At 39.4% G+C, this 20,089-nt stretch overlaps 1 protein-coding gene across 1 annotated transcript in view; it reads left to right on the top strand.

Annotated features, from left to right (window-relative positions):
- LOC139480360 (QRFP-like peptide receptor) overlaps positions 1-19,867 on the top strand; it is a 63,168-nt gene extending 43,301 nt beyond the window's left edge. Inside the window, exons 4-6 of the mRNA XM_071263422.1 lie at positions 6,635-6,776; positions 11,480-11,605; positions 19,439-19,867. Coding sequence (XP_071119523.1) covers positions 6,635-6,776; positions 11,480-11,605; positions 19,439-19,708 — 538 coding nt within the window. The 3' untranslated portion in view covers positions 19,709-19,867. The remainder of the gene's footprint in view (positions 1-6,634; positions 6,777-11,479; positions 11,606-19,438) is intronic.
- The last annotated feature ends 222 nt before the right edge of the window (positions 19,868-20,089 follow it).

Below are 20,089 nucleotides of genomic sequence, written 5' to 3'. Positions count from 1 at the left end.
AGCCAACAAACATTGAAACCTCGTGAAAGGGATGATTTACCGAAACGTCCGACCTCAAAGGGAAGACATGACATTGAAAAGGGCTAAACGATGTTGACACAGACGTGCCACTTATGATGTTGCTACAGTTTAAACCTGAGTACCTTGAGTACGGTATGGACCGATTTAATCAAATTTGTATCAAAACAAGGTTAGGCGTTTGTTTTGCCTTTCGGACATTTGTAAATTCACTTGACTATGTCTGGAGATAGACCCAGTGGTAAACTAAGCCGACTTCCGTGACTTGCTAAATTTTTATCAAATAAGTGAGTGACGACACATGTATTCGAATTTTGCATTTCCATACGATGCGCCTTAAGGTCCGTGAATGTTGATCCTAAAAAAGCGCTAAAAAAGGCAAAACTGTATAGGACAATGTTTTTTGCTGTTGCTCGGTATTATCTAATCACTCAAATCATACACAGGGCATGAACGTAATGTCTGAGATGCCCCCCTGAGCGATATGCCAAAACAATAATTAGATCATGCTTGCAAGTTAGCGGAAATGGTAAGAGTTCTTCAAATCTTTACTTACTAGAATCCGGATAGATGTTGATTTTTTTATCTGTTAGAAGAAAAGTAGGCGAAATATCAGTTGTAAAAAAATTGCAAAGCGGGAGAAAATCGAAGTAAATATGATTATAAGGCCAATGGTTATTAAATAGTGTTGCGTGTACTATACACACTAGCGGCAAGATGTAACTGTGTTTATATAAATTGGTGTAAATCTTATGTCATTGAAAATAGCAGCATAATATATGGTCATACGTCCAATCAATTTTTTAATCATCACGAATTCTTTGCATACCTGCATATCTGATCCTCAGATGCTATCAACACCAAGCTAAATATCTATAATTGTGAATCACGACCTTAAAATCAAGGAGATGTCTTCATGAATACGTACTGAAAGATGCATTATTTATTTTCGGTAAAAACCTATTTTTATTGAACTTGATATGAAGGACGGGTAATTTTTTTCGTAAGTGTACTAAATTTCTGCTGCAGTAATCACAACATATCACCAGACCAGACAGAGATACGTTGCACAAACCAGCAAAGGTAAACATGTTTTACACGAGCCATCACTCGAAATGAAACACTGATAACTGATAACCAATAACTTATAAATGTATGAGAAAATTGCATGTAATTAACTGATTTGTAAATTCTTTCATATGAAGACAAATGTATATTGCACACATAGACACATGTCGGTATGCTGCACAACAACCACTGACATGTCACATCTTACTAAAGGCGTAAGTGGTCGTTGCGTAGTTGTTAAAGAACTCGCTCTTCACTCTCCATTCCCCACATGGGTACATTGAGTGAAGCCAGGTTTAATCTATTAATTAATGTAACTGTTACAGTCTTGGACTATATTTGATGTCAAGTTTAAAATTACAATTCTCATGACGTACCCTTATCTACAAGGCTTTTTTGGTGTCAGAAACATGCTTTTCAGACGTTTAAGCATGTAAAGAAAAAATGTGAACAAGCCGCGTGTTATTCCACACAGAGAAATGCTTTTGCTGACTATTAATTGATAGTTGACAGAAAACAACACCAAACCCGCGTCCTTGCATTCTATTAATATCTTAATGTGAAGTGTCATGTCTGACAACAAACACAGCTGGCTAGTCATTTATCTAAATTAAATTCATGGAAATGAGAACAGAATGAATAAGGCATTTCATTCGTGGGCGTCTCACAACTGTATGAATACCTGCATATTATCGTGTACTGACGTCGTTTCGAGCCTCATGTTCTGATTTAGCAACGTTATTGTACATCACTTTTCCCTTCTCATTATCAATGTTGGTTTTAATGCGAGCTCTATGGTTACCATACGATGACATCTGGAGACAATTAACTGTGTGCTGAGACACTGTTAGTGATTCGAAGGTCATGACCATAACAATTTTATGTGGCAGATGCTCCAACAGAAAATGCATTTTCTCCAGTATGAGAATTATTTGAAAATCTCGCTATCCGGAAAGACATTTCTTTCCAACAGATATGAATCCCTGTTGGAGTTGTTTCTTATTGACTCTGATGTACCTATTAGTGTGAATAAAAGCGACAAAGCCCTTTCCATATGAATATGAAATCTCTGCTAAAAGCAGAATCGATTCATGAGCATGTGTTTATGAATCACTAGATAGTGATGATACCCGGTGCTCGCGAAAAGGTGAGCGTATCCTGCTCTATCGTTGGCACCAATCACCAACTCATGCAAAGGCAAGCCAGTTGTTAACCTGACAAAACTCGGGAACAAGTGCAAGTTAAATGAGGGAATGCCACCGGTGGTGCGAATACGCCCACTTTTCGTGAAAACTTGGTACCATCACTATTTCATAGCAATTCATAAACACATGCTCATGATACAGTCGGAATCGTACAATTGAAATTTCGTGTAGCCATGAAAAGCATTTTGTTGCTTTTATTTACACAGCGATCACCAGCTAAGGGGTGCCAGGAAAAGACCGTTATTGGATTCATCTTAGTAATATTTTTTAAGCCTATTATGCAAACGTGATTGGATTTTCACGAATCGTCAATACCATGGACACACACCAATTTTATACCGGGTGTAATTGTCCTGTGTAAAATATAGTAGCATCAAGTCATGTGACACTGATGCATGTCCTTTATCCGGAGATTAAAGCTTGTTCGTCCTTTGAGTGACCACGACAACTGGTATCAGTGCGTGTCCTATCAGGTGCTTATCATACAGCCAGCATCCGCCTCTTCGCGTCCATTTGCACAACTCGGTCGATCCTTCACCGCCGCTCCACCCCCTTTAGGTTGACGACTGATCTCCGAATATTGTCTGACAACGTGTTAAAATTGGTGAAAGTAGTGTTAATGACAGTCCAATATATATTCAGGTGAGGTCCTGAAATTTGAGAGTGAACCATGAGGATGATATGATAAAGTTGTGTTTGGTTAAGTGAGTTTTTGACAGGAAAGAATAGCTGGGTTTTGATGATGAGTTTTATATTCTATTAAGGATAGGATAGTTGTGGTTGGCATGGTGAGTATTTGATAATTAAGAAATGTAAGTTGGGATTGGTAAAATACGGTTTTGATAGCTTGGAAATAATATTTAGGATTGTTATTATGAGGATTTGATATAAATAAGTTTATACAGGCTATGTATGATTCGTATGGAGATATTTTGATAGTTATGATACAATAGTTGGATTGGTATAGTAACTATCGAAATTTAAGATTAGTTATTTGGGATCTGATAAATGCGCTTTTGATTGTTAGAATAGGATATATAGGATTGGTACTTTTATATTTAAGATAGGACAGGTCGGATTGGTATATTATATTAAGTCTTTGGGTCAGATAAGATGCGAAATGATGTGATTAGGGAGATGATGTAATAAAATGTGATAGGACGGTGATATGGGTTGTGAGATTATATATATTTGTGCAGGGTATAGATTTGTGTGATCGAATAGGACCATGAGATGCGGTGCTGATATAGAACGGTGAGTCGAGATGAAAAGGTGACATACTGTGAAATACTAGTAGTGAAATGATATGTGTGAAATGGTGAAATGAGATAGTGAAGTTAGCAAAGCGCATTCTATAACCCTTAGGACCAGTTGAAACATAAATTTAATCTACCCACCAAGAGCAGGCATAAAAAACATCAATTTGTCGTGAATCTCTACTTGTTTACATCACATGTCCATGCGAACGTCATTTGAGACAACGACGTTACATTATCTCACACAGAGCTCAATTTCTAAATAAGATGAATTACTAGAAACTTGTGTCACCTGCCAAATTTGAGTTATCAGGAAACTGATAAGAAAGCAAGTATGTCAATGGACTAGATAATGGAATCTCAAATTAAATAATACGTATGGTGGCATATGGTTGTCATAACAAAAGCGAAAACAGAGCGGTTTACTGACCACGCAAAGGCTAGATACAATCATTATTATTTTCATTATCCCGTTACATTTGTTTTTGGGTACGATTTTTTATACATCATTATCAACCCTGTTTCACACTCATTAAATATCTCACGAAGCGATTTCTATATTACTGATACGTGACAAGAAACGAAAGTTGTGTGAAGTTAATTACTATTTTTTTCACGAAGTCTCAATAAATAGTTCAATCAGGTTATATGCAATCAATAGGAAGATGTCGCATGAACAGTCACCAGAAATGTTCGCAGGCCAATTTCACGAATTCTGAACATATAGCACTACGTGTACTTCATTGACTAAACCTCTTGTACCAACATCAAGTGGCCAAACCATCTTTAAGTGTGATGACCAGGGGAAAGTTCCAATCTTAGTACTTGCCATATATTACACAAAGTCAATCTGTCCCTGTATACACTCACCAGAAACTATCAACCATCTTATAAAGTGGATACGTTGTTGAAGTATATAGCTTTATTGTGCCAGGATCCATAATCAATCCCAGTCCGTTTTGAAGAACCCTCCAGGCGGCGGACTTTGCTGGCAGTGTGGAAAGAGGGATGTCAGGAATACTGATGTGTTTCCGCGGGGTCTTAAGTGTCACGCGCGACTACAAACGGCAGGAATCAATACCACTCGAGTCTGCAATGTAAATGTGTTGGGATATTACGGGTGCAAAATAAAACACTTGACAATGTTTCTCTTACATATGTGTTGCTAAAGTGTGAATCGATGTACAGCCGTAGGCTGTACGCAAACAAACAGTTTATACTGATACTGAAGGCATGTTACAGAGATACTTTGCATAAAATAGTTTCATCCTCCTTTTTCGAGTATCAACCACTTCAAGTTATGTAGATCGCGGCAAGACGTTATTAACCGGCTTATTCAGTTCACTTCCGAATTTGAAGCATCAGTGACAAAAATGATGTCCGATGCAATTCCCTATATTGAATTGTACCATAGTTCCCTTGTTTTCAGGAAAACAGTTGACTTGCCACTGCGTGTATTTGTGACGGTGCCGCCGATGGGTAGAATACGCTCACCTTTTCACTGCGAACACCTGGCATCGTTACAATATAACTGTGATTCATGAACACCTGCTTATGATAAAGTCGTAATCGTACAATGGAGTGACGGGTTTGGCCAAGATATAAATAGACATAGGCTGATTTCTTTGTCGATGTTAAAATTCTGGTTTTAACATTTGAAAACATTCGAAAAGAAACAACTTTCAAATTATATAATAAATATCAAATAGTGCTGCATAAATAAAACGAATTTGGAATTTGGAAATTTAAACAAATTTTCTCAGATCACATGTAAGAGATCCTTCCCGTTTCAAAATGACATCAAACACAGATGTTTTTGAAGACAGGAAATAATTGGGTCCATCTCGGAAGAGGATCATTATAACGAAAGATTACCATTACTTTTGTATGTCCTATGTTGCTTATCAAGTATTGGAAAGAACCACTGAAGATTGTTTTTATATTGATCGGGACATGCTACTTGGTGAGTACTCAATGGTAATTCAAGAATAACAAACAATAGACATTACAGATGCCACAATTACCCTTAATGCATACGCATACGCATATATATACTTAGTAAGTACTATATATATATATATATACCTTACTAAGTAGCATGTCCCGATCAATATGAGAACACTATCCAATACTGCATAAGAATCATAATAAGAGAAATGTAACGATCCAATGCATAACTTGTGTGTAATGGAGATGCATATTGAAGTGTACCATATTTAGACACTCTTGAGCTTTCGTCGAAAGGACGCAATGTTACCTACCAGGTCAGCACACAATGACACCCATCAAACTAGACGGTAAGGTTTCCAATGAAATATCAAAGGTAATTGTATAATAGGAAATTAGCAAAACTTTTCATCACTGTTGTGGTAATTATCAGATATGTTCATATTAATCAGAATTTAACTTAACTTAAGTTAGATAATCATTATTTTCATTCAATTCCTGTATGCATATACGTCAACGCATGTTCCACCTTTGAGGTAAGGCTGAAATATGTGGAAAAGGTCGATTTCATACATTTTCGGGGAGTATTTTAATGTTCAAACATGAAAAAATCTTTGATCAAGTACATTTTCTTGGGAAATGTGGGTAAAGATAGTCCAGTCGAATATATCGGAAAACTTGGATCCCGTACTTGGTCATAATAAGATCTTTTATTTCGTAAAAATGTGCTTTTATCATTTTAGTCATACGTAATGATGTCATAAGTTCAGAAAGATCAATTGTCAGCCACATGAAAGTGTTGCGTAACTTTCATAACAATGTTTCAAAGTTATTTCTAACGTTTAAATTTCACATAACGACCCGGCCATGACTGTATAAACTAATCATGGATACGTGCATGTAGTTTTGCGTCTTTTTTATAAGATAAATGCTTTCCAAAACGTATGCGTCCCTAAGTTGAAGTTTCCTGACAAAAGGTATTTTACAGAAATCAAATGATAAAGATTATATGCACTCATGCAAGCAATCAAAATGGTATTGATGAAATTGTGAACATGTCATGTCCCAAGTGAGAAGAAAATACACACTGGGGAAATTCTACACCAGTTCGTTCTAAGTGTTCTCATGTCTGTCTTCCAGATCCTACCATCAGTGCAGCAACAAAAACCGTAATGACTCTGGAAACTGGAAACTAAATAACGAAAGTCCTGATATTTCGCGGACTTCTAACAGAAGCAGACCGTCGTCCCCTGGAGAGGAGGCGTTGCAAGCAAGGAGACAGGTACAGATGTTGCTGGCAGAAAAGTTAATTCTGTCATTTCTCTGAATTGTTTCAGGGTTTGCCCCCTGTCTCATATATGAGGAGCTCTTAATGACAGCATGTGACTCTTCGGTAGGAAACCTTTAATTGATACTGTCTGTTCCTTCATATCAGACAGAATGCGTCTTGTGGAAATGGTGCAGACGGAAATACGAAACCAAATACCCTTTCGGCTCTTATGAATACGTTTTAGTAACAAACCAACCTACTACAAAGGTTCATGACGGTAATAGCAACCCAACATTCAGCTATCTCAACTTTTCTACTCTATAGTTGTAGGCTTTGCTTTATACATGTGCCCTTATTGCCACAGTATAATGGTCCCGGTTTAAAGGCACATGCTGGGGAAAAGTTCGAGAACTAGGACAACACTGATAATATTTCAACAACAACAACAACCACCTAGAACTGTTTTTTCTATTCGGTTCGCATATAACGATATACCATTTTTCAGAAGATGTTAATCTTACGCACGGTTCTCCTATTTCATCATCTTACACGCATGGGTTCCTACATAGGATCAATGTCATTTCCGACTCTCTATTACCTGAAACCCACGGATACACCAACGGATTTGACTTCATGACTCACCGCACTTTGAAAATGTCATTATTCTCCTTATACTAGACCTTGGCGATCGCAGAATGCTTTCGTGACCTATCTTATGCCCCTGACCTTGACTCACGACAGCTGTCACTGGTAGGTTAGGGGGTGTTTGCCAACGTCACCTAGTGTCATTGCGTTTACGTTTGCAGTGATTTGTGAGAATAGGGTCCTAACTTTCTCGCTTCCAATCTATTGTTCTAACATTAAAATAATTACGAAAGCCAAACGGTTCACGTAACATTTCTAACACAATAATACAGAAAAGGAATCTAGACGTCAATACACGACAATGAAATTAGAAAAAAAAAATTATACCAAGCATGGGTTCTAACTACGCGTTTACTCCAGCAAGACACATTATTACTGACCTTAATAACTGAATCCAGTACGAAAAAGCCAGCACATAATAGAAACGGCGATATTAGTGAAAACAAAGTGTTATAGGACATCTTAATATGTGCATGTACATTCATACACGGGTGTATTTGATAGAGTTATCAGCCCTGCCACATATTCATAAGAAACCGTTTACTGCTCTGTCGGCTGAAGCGGATATTACAGGGCCTTTGCAAGAGTATCCATCGTGCGACAAGTACGCGTCCCAATAGTATATATGAATCATAGAATTAGGAACTCTGTGTTTGACTTAATTATTATTATTCGTTGGAATGATTCAGGCCTATTTGTAACTTTGGTCATGGTGAACAGCAAATGACGGCGTTCAATCTGGTACGGACAGGGTCTGAATGAATGCCCGCGAAGATTTTGTTATTATACTGATCACAAACTGTCAGGGATACTTCGTTTATTTTGTTTATGATGATGCAAGGACTCAGATGAAGCTTGTTAAAGAACAAGTAAGCCTGCTTCAGAATGATAGAGTGCTTTCAAATGGCACTAAGCACGTAAGTGCTATGTCATTTGCATCAATCGATAATCTTTGAACGGTTAAAAAGTACGTGGCTGTCACATATAACAATGTTCTTTTCTCAATGAAAACAACATCCATCACTGTCTGTGTAAATTGTCCAAGAGTAATTTGATTGCAATAAGATTGTAACACGATAAGGATCATATCGATTCAAATAGTCATTGAACACCAGCTAAATATGTCATGTGTAGTGTCATGTGGCTAAATATTTACGTTTGATCCGCAGTGTAATGAACGGCTTGACAAGAAATGAGTTTACTTTTTTTAAATACTTTCCGTTATGCAAACAAGCTCACACATTAGGAGATAACTTACTTAAAATAATATCATTTAATCCCTGCTGTGGACATAATTAATATGAATACAAAGTGATATCGCTGATTTACATGTCATAATGCAAATAGCTGAAAGGCTTGTTATGTGACCCCAACCAGACACCAAACACCTTTGCAAATAAAGCATACAAACGCATACAAAAGCAGCACCTTGTTAAGCTGCTGTCTCCTGTGTCATGGAGGCAGCTCTTGTTCCCGTACAACCTGTGGACAACCTGTGACTTTTAATGTCACTGCGGGGTCTAATTACATGGATGGAGCTTCAGGCCAAGTAGTCTTTCATCCATAATGTATCAAAATGATGCCCAGAAAGGAACCGTGCCACACAGCACGTTTTTGTCTTCTCTGTACAATGGCTTCGTACTTTGCTGTTGGTTATCATGGCGGTTGATGTCAGAGGGATAATATGACTAGCTATGGACATACACGAACACAAGAAAGGTAAAAGTGGTTTGAGCAGTTTGTTCAGCATTTGGTCGTTGATATATTTACAGAGATTAGTGTATTGGGCACAGTGGACTTTATTATGTTGCTACCGTGTAAGTGTTTTCATAAAAATAATGACCATGGTCTAAATAAGGCAAAAATGATTTGCAACATACCGACCACGAAGTCTATTACGTGTAGCTACATGTGGGCAATCATGGTGGTCTTAAATCAACGAGTAGGATCTCAATAAAAACAAACAGTTTTAACCTACAATAGAACATCGAGATATTAGTATCATACAAATCGGACAGACATGTGCATTAGTGTTACTTACGCAATATAATACAGGGACATGAATCAGAGAACATGGCAGTGATTACCAGGAGCCTCCTGTGATGTCATTACAATTATCGATTCCGCAGTAGTCAGTGGTAAAAGCTCATTTGTATAACAACGTTTCCCTTGGGGATTTTTCCGTTTGTCACAATTCTGGCCAACTAGTCTGAACCCAGTTCCGGTAACATGAAACTCTTTCACCAAGTCTTATATAACTGTCAGTTTGATCCATAAGCCAGTCGAATGCAATGTGCCCAGGCGTTTCAGAGTAAAGTTGCATAGTCTCCACGTAAACGAGGCATCTTTTAAATACTGAACTAAACGTCTGTCTTATGGCCACTAATTTAGTCAGTAATTATCCAACGCCGGACAAGGAAATATATGTTATATATTGGAATCTGCAATCTTTTTGTCGTAATTGTTGTATCAATGAAAAGTACACTAACAAAAGTTTGATAAAGTGACCCCACTGTGGTGCAAAATGAACACATTTCTTAAACTTTTTTCTTTAATTAGATGTACATTGTGTGAAGCCCATTTCTGGTGTCCCCCGCCGTGATATTGCTGGAATATTGCTAAAAGCTAAAATCACTCACTCTTTCACTCTGTAATTAGAATCTCTGCACTTGTACACAATAAACCTTATAAAAAATTTAAAATATCGTTTTTGTTTCAACAAAATCAGTACATGCGCTGTCGTGACCCTGGATTTTCTTGTCCATCACTTGATTGTCTGGTTATTGACAGGCCGCCGTAACATTGCAGTTGTACTGCTGTGCTGCATCAAGCAACAAACACTGACCTGTCATAAAGATTGTGTGAGTGGCAGGTGCTACCGGCCATGCTTACCCTTTTTGCGAACTCCTGCTTCTAAGCGATCCATTTGTTCACCCGTATTTTGCCTTTATGCCCATCTGTTTCGGTGGATGATTAAAAACTAGTTATTCTCTTTTTATTTTCTGTCGTTTTATTTAAGTTGAGAAGCTCATATTCTCTTATATGTACAGTAAACTACGTTTATAACGAACACGCTTTTAACGAACTGACGGATATAGCGAACTTACATTTTTGTCCCGACTATTTGCTGTAGTTATGGTGTATATATGCTTATAACGAACTACGGTTATAACGAACTAAAATTAGGGGTCCCTTTGAGTTCGTTATATCCATAGTTTACTGTAATCCCACTCCAAAAGGTTTCCTTTCACACGTGGCAGCGTAAACGATAACTTCATTCAGTTGTGTTATACACGGAGTTCATTGGTGTGATATTATTTGCAAGGAATATCAATAAATATATGAAGTTAAACAATAGTAGGAATGGAAGAACATATGCCACTCAATTCATAAAATACATTCAGCTGTATTAAATACTAGCCGTGATAAGATCTATAAATATAGTATAAAATTTAATGGACATTTCAGATATCAATGACGGCCCTTGGAACCTGCCATCAACTATCAAATGTCTCTCGTCCTTTGACACGATTCGCTATGATTATCCCACGATGTTCAATCAGACATATGTCTGAGGATTTTATTGGGCCGAGGGCTGACAGATAAATCAAATGATAGCATTCCTGTCTGGTGTGTCCTTTACTGTTGATAACATCTACAGACTCTACGTCGCTGCACCATGTATATCCCCGACACATTGCTTTGTAAATAAATCGAACTGGATAGAATATCTCGAAACACAAATCAATGATAGCGACTCTTAGATATTGAGGATGCTAAATTCTCTTCTGAGAAAAATAAGTTCGAGATTTTGTCCCGTCGTCACATGTTTCGATTAAAATTAAATTCGAAGCCCACATCTGCAAATCTAAAGGTACTTTTCAACAAACCCTATGCAAAAATAACATCGGACGTGCTGTACAACGAGAACGGAAATAAAAATATCAAATGTTAATATCTATAGTACGTTACTGTTTGACAATGGAGCAAATTTGAACACATTACAAAAGATAGTGGTATGTGAATTAATCATTCTTTTCCTCTCTAGCATTGCTTATTTTCTATTTAAGGTGATTAAGATGCTGGTGGTGATAATAGTTCTCTTCCTGATCTGCTGGGGTCCTAAGCTGGTCATACATGTGATGAAGAAGTTGGAACTACAGGCATTGTACTCCCCTCACGTGTTCAACCTGACGGTAATCCTTTCTTAGTATGCATGTGATCAATGTGTTGCGATCCTCCCTTCCGTCGGAGATGTTGTACTTGCTCTTGTGTTCCTTATACGAAATTGGTCAGTTTAGGGAAGGTCAAAACCAGTCAACTGACGGTTTTGGTCTCTACGGGATAGCTGACAGTGATGTTCGTATAATCCACAATTGGTCAAAACATAGCGATGGTCCTTATAACTAAAAGGTGGTCAACGGAGATAAAGGGACACGTAATAAAATCATAGAATCGGTGCCTATCATTCTCTAGTGGCCAGCGTACGGTACGATTCCGATTTATAAGTAATTATCTTACAGTAATTATCCCCATTATTTACAAATCATAAACGTATATAGTAGGCACCGATTCCATAAATGTATAATTTATAACTGACCAGCGAACGGTAAGATTCCTATGATTCACAGGTGGTCAAAGTACAGTCTCATTTGAGAGCGCGACTTTGGTAAATGTAGGGTGGTATTTCGTTTGAAGTTACGGTTACGTTTCTTTGACAATTGACAATTGGTGAACAATTGGTGACGTCAGGTGAACAACTGACTTGCTCTTACATGTGTTTGTGACGGGTGCCATCGATGGAACAGGATACGCTCACCTTTTCGCGAAGTCTTGATATCATCACTATTTGACCGTGATTCATTAACACATGCTTGTGCTCACGACAAGGCGTATTGTGCTCGTTATATAAACTTGTGGACAAAAGAAAGTATGCACCTATGTTTGTTGGTCAATAAAATGAAAACAAACAAGAGAATAGTTTTTTCTCAATGATGGTGTATTCGCTAATAGGGCCACATACGACAGTCCATGCACAATTTCATTGCTAAACTCAGAACAGGTGACGTGTACATGACGTTCACATGAACATGAGGGTAGGCAGATCACAGTTCACAGGAATGATCAGCGTCAACCAGGTATTGCCTTGATAAGTTTGTGGCCTTTAACGGATACCTGGTACGCTCAGTAACGAGTATGACCACCGTGAGCCCCAACGCACGCCTAGACTCTTCGCCTCATTGATGTTGTCAGCCTCCTGATGACGTAATCGCGAATACGATTCCATTCAATTCTTAAGCTGCTGCTGGTGGGTGTTGGCGTCTTCGGATCTGTCGCTTCAGATGATCCCACAAGTGGGTTCAAGTCAGGTGAAACGTCCCACCTTGCGAGGGTATACTCGAGCTCGACCATCACTGTGAAACAGCTGAAACCTGCTTTCGCCAGAATAAAGCACTCTCTGTCAATCACTGACATGCCAACGTCCTACTGTCATGGCCCATTCTAATCTTCGACGTCGTTTTTCCCGGGCCAATGGGACGGTGAGCTCTAATACCTGCGTCACGTAGACGTCGTAGCACCGTGCGTCGACTGATACGGTGTACTAACACCGTTGCTGCCGTTTCCGTCGCCGCGACGAACCTGTTGCGCAGATGGTACGTGCGCAAGTGCCGATCTTCCTGTTGCGTTGTCACTCGAGGTCTGCCCGATCTTGGCCGATCTTGTGTCCTGCCAAGTCTGTCTGAAGCGTTGAAACAGTCTGACGACCGTTGCCCGTGTCCAGTTTATGTTTCTTGCAATCTGGGTGTAGTTGCCTCCCATTTGCCCCTTACCTCTCTCTCTCTCTCTCTCTCTCTCTCTCTCTCTCTCTCTCTCTCTCTCTCTCTCTCTCTCTCTCTCTCCAAACTGTTTCGACGCAGCATCTCCCTACTGTATGTTTGTTTGTTTGTTTGTTTAACGCCGCACTCAACTAAGTCAGCGATCCTGACCACCCGATCCCGTTAGTCGCATAGTCGCCTTTCATAGTTTGCTGAAGACCTGTTCTACCCCGGATCTCTCTACTGTATCGCTTGTGGTCCTCTTAAAGGCAATCTGAAGAAAGTGTTTTAACATGGTGTCTTCTCTTCTGCAACCTCTGCTACCGCTTGTCCGTAAGACTATCTAAAACCACCAAGGCAATGTTGATAGTCTTCGTCATGTGTTCATCCCCGCGGTAAAGATAAATGTAATCTCCGTGTTATTAATAACGTTATATAAAGGTTATCCATTATCAATATGAGCTTATATATGATCTAAATCTCTTTGTTATGACAACGTATGAGAAAGTGGGTGAGTAACGCTACTTTTTTCAAAAGTGTACTTATTTTGATGTCCTGAAATTGGTAGGCAACGTTATAATACATAGTAACGCACTTCGTATAAAATGGGGGCACGGGTTGTCGTAACACGTTGTGCAGAGTTGCGTCCCTTAAGTATACCAGACACCAGTGATCGTGGTTTTCGAATTTAAGTTCGCCCTGATTGTGTTTCTCGGTTTGTCAGCACCGTATCTCTGCTTGTGAATTTTACCATGTTGGTGAACGTCTTAAATGTGCATCACTACTATCTGTCGTTTCACATTGATGTTACACGTCGTCATATGACTGATGTACTGTCAAAGCGATATTAAGAAAACTCACTCATATGCACAGTCACGCTATCACGCACTACCACACTCATGCACTCCCTGCAACATGCTCTCACTCTTACACCCAAACACCAACCCATGATCACGCGAACAAAAAAACTGATTTAGAGGGAAAATTGTTGTGTTCTCCCTATCCACACTACACTGCTGTAAATAGCAGGATATGGGCATGTTAGCGAAAAACAGTCGAAGTTACATGCTTAAATAACCCGCTCCCGAACTTTGTTCAAGTCCGATACCAGGTACCTGGTATATGGGCACTTCTTTATTCTGGACATAAGTCGAAAATTTACACAGGAATGAAATTATGCTACTAACAAAATGGCTATATCAAAGGAGCCAGCCGATACTTGTGGGCATAAAAGTAAAGACTGTGAACTCACCGCGAGCAACGCTTGTGGACACCAAAACATAAACTCAAACAAAAAAGGACACAGGTGGCACGCTAGTCACACTGAATCTCTACGAGGTTAGTATAACGATTTACACCTCCTTCTCCACCGCAAACAACAAAAACACACTTAATTGAAAATACACCTTTCAACTTTCAACTATCAATTACTGACCTTGACACCAGGTGTTCGCGAAAATGTGAGCGTCTGCTCGTAGTTCCATAATTTGTAGATGAAAGACACCTGCGTGGAGATGTGGTATTTAAAATTTAAGTGTGTTAAGTAGGTTTTGCTTGTCGTTCAGTGACCAATCAGAATTATGAAGTGGAATTACTTGTACATATACCTGTAACTGCCCACTACATTCAGTCAAATGCTTCGATAGGATATCTCTGTGTGTAGAGATCATAGGAAAAAGTCTGATTTGAAAACGATTGCACTGGAGACGGTAGGATCAGAATTTCAATGTTACTTATGAAGTGTAAAGGGAAGTGACAGCCTGACACCTAGTATCCCAATACCCATGTTTTATTTTGGGCTACATCTGCAGTGTCATATATGGCTTTCTTTTCTTTGCATATCCAAGTCAATGGTTTCCTTACTTTGCTTCGACTGTCGTCACCTGCTTTTTTGTCAAGTTTTGAACAACAATATTTTTCCTAACGGTTATGAAATTATAAATGACACTGCAATACACGCGGGGATAGGCACCTGGTACCTTGACCTGAATCATGTGTGCAGTAAACACAGTATATAGTTCTTCTTCTAAAACAATCTGGTAGGAATACTACCTCGACGTTCCCATGTCGCTTTGGCAGTAGTTTTAATCGATTATTTTTTGTATTTGTGAACCAACATGTTCAGTTGGAATCCCATGAAGATTTCGGGTTAGAATTGTTTTTCAGTAACCCATGCTTGTAGCAAGAGGAGTCTAACGGGATCGGGTGGTCAGGTTCGATGACTTTGTTGACGCATGTCATCGTTTCCAAACTGGGTAGATCGATGTTCATGCTGTCAATCACTGGATTACCTGGTCCAGGTTCGATTATTTAAAGACCGCTGTCATATAGCTGAAATATTGCTGAGTGCGGCATTACACAACAAACAAACAAACAAAGCATGTTCCTTTATGTTGTAATAACGATGCATGCCTTTTATGGATGCTTCAATGGTTCGCCGAACGTTCGCCTCACAACAGTCAATCGCATTCAAATCAGATCTTAGTTCTCGCCGCCGCTGGTAAGCGACACTTTCATTTGTAGGATGAAAGGTCGTTCTGACGTGACCTGTAATGGAATGTCCTCAGATGTTTATTTACCGGTAGCGAGAACTAAGATGTGATTGGAATGAGATTGCAATAGCTGGCTCTCTGCATTGAATCCGTTTCGTTGATTGGACACGATATGGTCATATGCGATAAAGAAGATCAATACTCGGAGAAACCAGATATTATGACAAGTTCAGATGGTGGTAAATAAGAATGATTTCAACACAAATATCTCCACTATATCATCATTGTTTTCGCTGGGCGTTTTGAATAAAAAACAACTTTAATTTGCTGAGCAAAGGAGAATATGAGGCTCCCTTGTTTGGACGTATTTAAAAGCAAGAATATGCAGGTAGCTAATGAGTTTACCTCTACGTTATAAAAATGCGAGAATCTATGTGAAACACATTCAACATAATTTCAAAGATCCTAAAAGCAAATGTCTTTCTCTTGTACAATCGTGAATCCTTCACGTGGTTATAATCACTTCGTTCCTGCTCACCTTTGAATACATACGGATTAGGATTAGCAGTGACGCGTGTCTGTTTTAGTAAGGTAATGGAATTAGGCCGTACATAACTGGGGTAAATCAAATGAACCCTACTCCGGGCATTGACTTTGTGCGAACCCTACTGTTGCCTGACAATAAAGCAATGTGTGAAGCAAGTAGCACTAGGCTATGGATCACGTAAGCTGGATGTTCATTGGTCTGAGCAGTCAATAGAAACAGGCATTCGCTGGATTCATTGGTTAAACAGTGAAACAGTGGCGATAGCGATAACGACCGTATGTATGTATCCACGGGTGATGAACGAACGTAGTTTGTGAAGCCCGGTGAAGTATTAACGTTGAATGAATAATCAGAATGCAGTGTATAAGTGGCGGTTTTCATTTTTGTCACCGCTATAGGTATAGATGTGGCCGTCTGATATTGCCATAAGAAGTAAGGATAAGAATTTATGGATGAACAACTTCTTTATTACGTTTCGGTGTAGTCGCCCTTAATTGTAATAAAGAAGTTGTTCATCTTTTAATACTTATCCCTACTTAGTACTCCAACTTCTAAATGCCTATCAAAGACGTTGCCATAAGAAGTCTTAAAACATGTATGTGGTGATACTATAATGTTAAAGCGAATATGTTTTTCACGAATAGACAGCTGGATGTCACTTATTTATGGTTACGTTGTGTTGAATTCACATTTCAATTAATGTACACTTTATCGGCTAAAAACATTTTTTTACTCCCGCATTTTTTGACCGCATGTCACAAGTGTATGGGGTTAGGTGCCCTAGCTATTCTCCTGTAAGAAGTTTGGCAGCTATGATTAATGTTGGGAGTACAAGGTGGTGACCCAAGGTCTGGACGTCAACTTCCATAAATGAAGATTCAATCAAGGAGATAGAAAAACTAATACTGTCAGATGGACGTATTACCATTGCTGAACTTGAGGAGGACACAGGTCTGAGGCATGTATCCATTGAAACTATTATTCATGAACATTTACAGATGAATAAGATATCTGCTCGGTGGGTGTCACAGTTTCTCAATTCTGATCTTAAGGGGAAAAGAACTGACATTGCCAAATACAATTTATAGCTGATTCAGGAGGATTTCGTCAAATTCAAAGAGAGATTAGGAACGGGTGATGAAACATGGGTCTGCCACTATGATCTCGAGTCAATACATCAATCTAAGCAATGGCACCTTTCCACTTCTCCAGCACCAACGAACTTCTAGTCTTCAAGATCAGTGAAGAAAGTTATGGCCACTGTATTCTGGGATGCAAAGTGTGTGATCCGTGTTGATTTCTTAGAAAGTCAAAAGACGATTATCGGTGCCTACTCTGCCGATTTGCTTCATCGCCTGAGAGATTCTATCAAAGAAAAGCGGCGAGGAGTGCTGGAGTTCTACTTTTTCATGACAATGACTCTTCTCACACACCTCGACTTGCAAAGGCTGTTGTGCGACAATTCGGGTTCGAAGATCTTCCTCACCCTCCATACTCCTCGCAAAGTGATTTTCACCTACTTCCTATACTGAAAAGAATATCTTCGTGGAAAGCGCTATGGCGACAACGATGAAAAGCTGTCGTGAATGGGTTTTTCAGGGTGGTTTCAGAAAACTTCTTTCTAACTGGAATTGAGTGAGTGAGTGAGCTGGATTTAACGCCGCTTTTAACAGTATTCCAGTTATATCACGGCGTGTCAGCTTAATGTGTGAGGAAAGGCCGAAGCACGGGTAATGTGCTGACAAACCTAGAAACATAATCGGGGCGAACCGGGATTCGAACCCACGACCATAGGTTTCTGGCGTGCCCAAGGCACGCAACTCTGCACAGCGAATCGCGGCATCTTAGACGACTGGGCCATCCGTGCCCCCGACTGAAATTGTAAAGCTTTACTCTCGATATGAGAAGTGTATTGGAAAGCAGAGAGGTTATGTGTGAAATAACGTTAAAGACACTTTAACAATTATTGGTTTTGTTTGTTAGGCTTAGCACGGTCGCCACAAAAGCTTCACCAGATAAACAAATCTTTCCTTAAATGTATAAGTCCAATTATCATGAATATAGCGTTATATTCGTCCAACAACAAGGTAACCCAAGATGTCAGCGTCATTAACTGAATGTATTAGTTTTAACGATACATTAACGACACCCCAGATCAAATTTATATATTGACACCTCAGCCCATTAAACTCGGTATGTTGACATTATATTGTCCTTGCCTCTCCGAAATGCTACGTTATCAGGCTTCTGCTGGAGACACGATGTAAATAAGATAGGGTAAATGAATACATCGTCCCCCCAAGAGCGTTAGCTGGATTTAACACCCCTTTGAACATCATTCCAGTTTTCTCACGGCGTGTCAGCTCAGAGTGAGAGTTAAGTCTGAAGTGATGCAGGTTTCAGACCTTTACCTTTGTTGAAATCCACGTGGCCGTGTATGGTGCTGACAATTCCCAGAAACATTATTTGTGCGAACTGAGATTCAAACCCACAATCATAGGTTTCTGGCGTGCAGAAGGGACGCAACCCACAATAGCGAATTGCTGGGCCTTAGACCACTTGGCTGCCCATGCCACCCTTCTCAAGAGAGAGAAGGCCGAACCCAAATTCACTAAATTCATGCAATCTGAATATCACACACAGAAGGTACCGATTCACCCCGTATCATTGCCGAAACATTTGAATAACCAACGTGCTTCTTATGGGATATGTCATGCCAATTAGTATTGTGATGATGCTGGAAGGCGTTCATGTAACATGTATGCTACGTGTTTATTCTGTCAGCCGTGGCTACCTTAGTGCTTATTGTTAAGCTACATTTGAGCGCGCGCGCGCACACACACACACACACACACACACACACACACACACACACACACACACACACACACACACACGCACGCACGCACACGCACTATTGTGACAAATGACAAGGTATTGAGAGCCGAGATTAAAGAGTACACACTTGTGTTCTTGGTATTCTATCTGGGCAAAAATATTTTAAAATGTTCTTCCCTCATCACTTTTGTTTTCATTTATTTTTTTTAAAATGCGACCGACCTCCTTGACTTACTTTAAGAAAAATGTGCCCGAGAATCGTATATTTTATCCACTCTTATAAAAAGTTATAAGTAATTATGTATCTTTCCCTGAAAAGATTTTTTTATGTTTCAGATCCTGCTTACCTGCCTACCATACGTGCAATCCTGTCTGAACCCGTTTATCTACGTACTCATGTCAAAGTCGATCAGGAAAACAATTATGACGTCACTTCCTTTCCGCTTGCGCCGCTACTGCCTGTGCTACTGTTGTCAGTATCGAACATCCGGTTCACCAGTGAATGAAATGGTTCTAACTAACCACAGTGCAACGGGTCAAACCGGACTGAAAACGTCGGTGGAGACATTCAGAAGCTATGGTGCTAATGAACCAACGGACCTCTAAGTCAGTGCACAGAACAGTGAACATACATTCCTGCATCCTGTACACATATAGTAAATAGGTTCATTCTGATTGAATTTTAAGGGGACTATACGCCGTAGTATTTGGGGTGATAGATAAGTTCTCACAGAGAAAGACTTGCCTAATAGTTATATCTTTTGTTGTGGGCATTACATGAAATTACATATCACAGAGGTATATCAACAAACACCTGGGTTATTATAGCAAATTGTTTCGCTGTGATAAGTGAGTAAAATAAGCAGGGGTCTATGACCATTGGAAAATGCAGTGATCAAGTACTTGCAGAAATAAGGCTAAACAAAAGCCATCCCTTTAGATATGTGTCCAATAATGAGGTAGGGATGTCCCTTCCTATCCCACTAT

This window comes from Haliotis cracherodii, unplaced genomic scaffold, assembly GCF_022045235.1.
Source record: "Haliotis cracherodii isolate W230 unplaced genomic scaffold, xgHalCrac1.p SCAF_4, whole genome shotgun sequence".
Taxonomy (NCBI): Eukaryota; Metazoa; Mollusca; class Gastropoda; order Lepetellida; family Haliotidae; genus Haliotis; species Haliotis cracherodii.
The sequence above is the reverse complement of the archived record's forward strand: the minus strand, read 5'-3'. Positions and strand labels throughout refer to the sequence as shown.